Source organism: Cydia splendana, unplaced genomic scaffold (genome assembly GCF_910591565.1).
Source record: "Cydia splendana unplaced genomic scaffold, ilCydSple1.2 scaffold_49_ctg1, whole genome shotgun sequence".
NCBI classification, from domain to species: Eukaryota; Metazoa; Arthropoda; class Insecta; order Lepidoptera; family Tortricidae; genus Cydia; species Cydia splendana.
In genome coordinates this window covers 193,628-195,519 of record NW_026946892.1, presented here as the reverse complement: position 1 = coordinate 195,519, position 1,892 = coordinate 193,628, and the positions used below count along the sequence as shown (strand labels likewise).

Genomic DNA, 1,892 nt, shown 5'->3' with positions numbered 1-1,892 from the left:
AGGCGTAAGCATACTTTTCTCTTGATTGATAATAAAGCCTAATGAAGTCAATAATTGTGCTGTTAATTTTATGTTTTCTAGACATTGTTCGTAACTTTGACCAAAAAGTAACCAATCATCGAGATACAGGGTAGAGAGGAGGCCTGCGGAACGTAGTAGTTTTACAATAGGTTTTGTGATTTTTGTAAAAATATAAGGCGCAGTGTTGAGGCCGAACGGTAAAACGTTGAACTCGTACATTTTATTTTCATAGATAAAACGTAGGTATTTTCTTGATTCCTCGTGAATTTTTATTAAAAAATACGCATCTTTCAAGTCGAGCGTAGCCATAAAGCAATCCGGAGTTAAAAGCTTAACAGCTGTTCGCAAATCCTCGAGCTTGAAATGGTCAGTTTTAATAAATGTATTTAACTGTTTTAGATTGAGTATAAAACGCATTTTTCCGTTCGGCTTCGGCACAAGAAAAATACTGGACACAAATTGGCCGTCACAAGGATTACACTCGGATATACTTAGCACCTATTTGCAAGAGATTATTAATGGCATCTACAAAATGTGACTTCTCTACATCAGAATATTCTGGCAGTGAGGGCAAAGAATGTTGAACAACAGTACTTGAGAAATTGATTTTATAGCCCGCTATCCATGAAAGTATGGTGCGGTCATTAGTAATAAGCGCCCACTGTTTATAAAATAGTGATAAACGGCCGGCGTACTTAACTGTTTCTAGTAGTAGTGACGCGGAGGGGGCTGGTGAGCGTACGACGGCCTGTAGTAGCGCGCGGGCGGCGCCGGGGGGAGCTGGGGCGGCGGCGCGCGGGGAGCAGGCGCGCGACCCCTCGGAGTCGGAACCGACGGCGGCGGGCCCGGCGGCGGCCTACGCGGCGCTGGGCCTCGGCGGTTTAAAGGCCGCGACACACTGGATTTCACCCTCCTGTATTGCGCTACGGGTTGCTTAGGAACAGGAGCTTTTATCTCTCCGCCGGATTTAATCATGGCTTTCGCTGATTTAAGCGTTTCCGTCAAGTTTTCGCCAAATAGGCAAGTGTCTATCTTGGTATTCACCAGATGGTCTTTGAGATCTTTTTTCAATGAGAAAAGTATAAAATTGCGTCTGGTTACGCTGTCTGCGTATTGTAAATCGCACAAAATACGACCGAGGTCTATAAGTTTTTGTAACAGGTCGTTATTTTTCTCTGTCGAATTTAATTGCGATGTAATTATTTCGCTAAGGCAAGATATTGCGCAAGCCATTTCCTTTTGCTTGGACTCGATGCCTTTGTCTCGTTTAGCAAAATTTTCTGAGATGGCAGCTTTGATCTCAGGGTTTAACTTTGGCGCGCCTATTTTCACGCAATTAGCAGGTATTAGGTATTTACTAAGGAGGTCTTTACGGATTTCTTTAGTTATACCTTCTATGGCTACATGTGTAAAACGGGTAGCTATTTCTGCACGTACCTCTTTGCCATATATTGTGGCCGACGAGGGGTCATCTCCCAGAATTTGTAATACATCATCGTCCAAATCGATTGTCAGCGACCTTATTATCATCGGCATGCTCAACAGTGGCCGTGCTTGTGCCTGGTATGGCTATGGCGCTTGCGCCGGCTATGGCGCTGGAGCTGGTGCCGGCTATGGCGTTGGAGCTCGTGCCGGGTACGGCGTTGTCGCTTGTATTTGTCACGGCCTGTGTGTTGGTCTGTATAGCGCTTTGCTGAGCCTCAGTAGGCTTTATCAAATTTCCAACAGAATTCTGAGGTTCCTCTATAGGACTATTATTGGCCTCAATAGGGTCTCCGTGATACTCAGCGCCATTATATTGGTCATTCTGACTGTATGGACCGTAGTTCAGTTCATAATCCGGGTATTCCGGAAACCAATCATCTGGTCGT

At 45.0% G+C, this 1,892-nt stretch overlaps 1 protein-coding gene across 1 annotated transcript; it reads right to left on the bottom strand.

Annotated features, from left to right (window-relative positions):
- Nucleotides 1-726: 726 nt before the first annotated feature.
- On the bottom strand, nt 727-1,557 carry LOC134805689 (uncharacterized). The gene has a single exon (XM_063778943.1). The coding sequence runs from the start codon at nt 1,555-1,557 to the stop codon at nt 727-729; it is 831 nt and encodes a 276-aa protein (XP_063635013.1).
- Nucleotides 1,558-1,892: the final 335 nt, after the last annotated feature.

What these genes read in the sequence shown, in the direction of transcription:
- LOC134805689 (XM_063778943.1), bottom strand. Translation starts at nt 1,557, where the DNA reads ATGCCGATGATAATAAGGTCGCTGACAATCGATTTGGACGATGATGTA.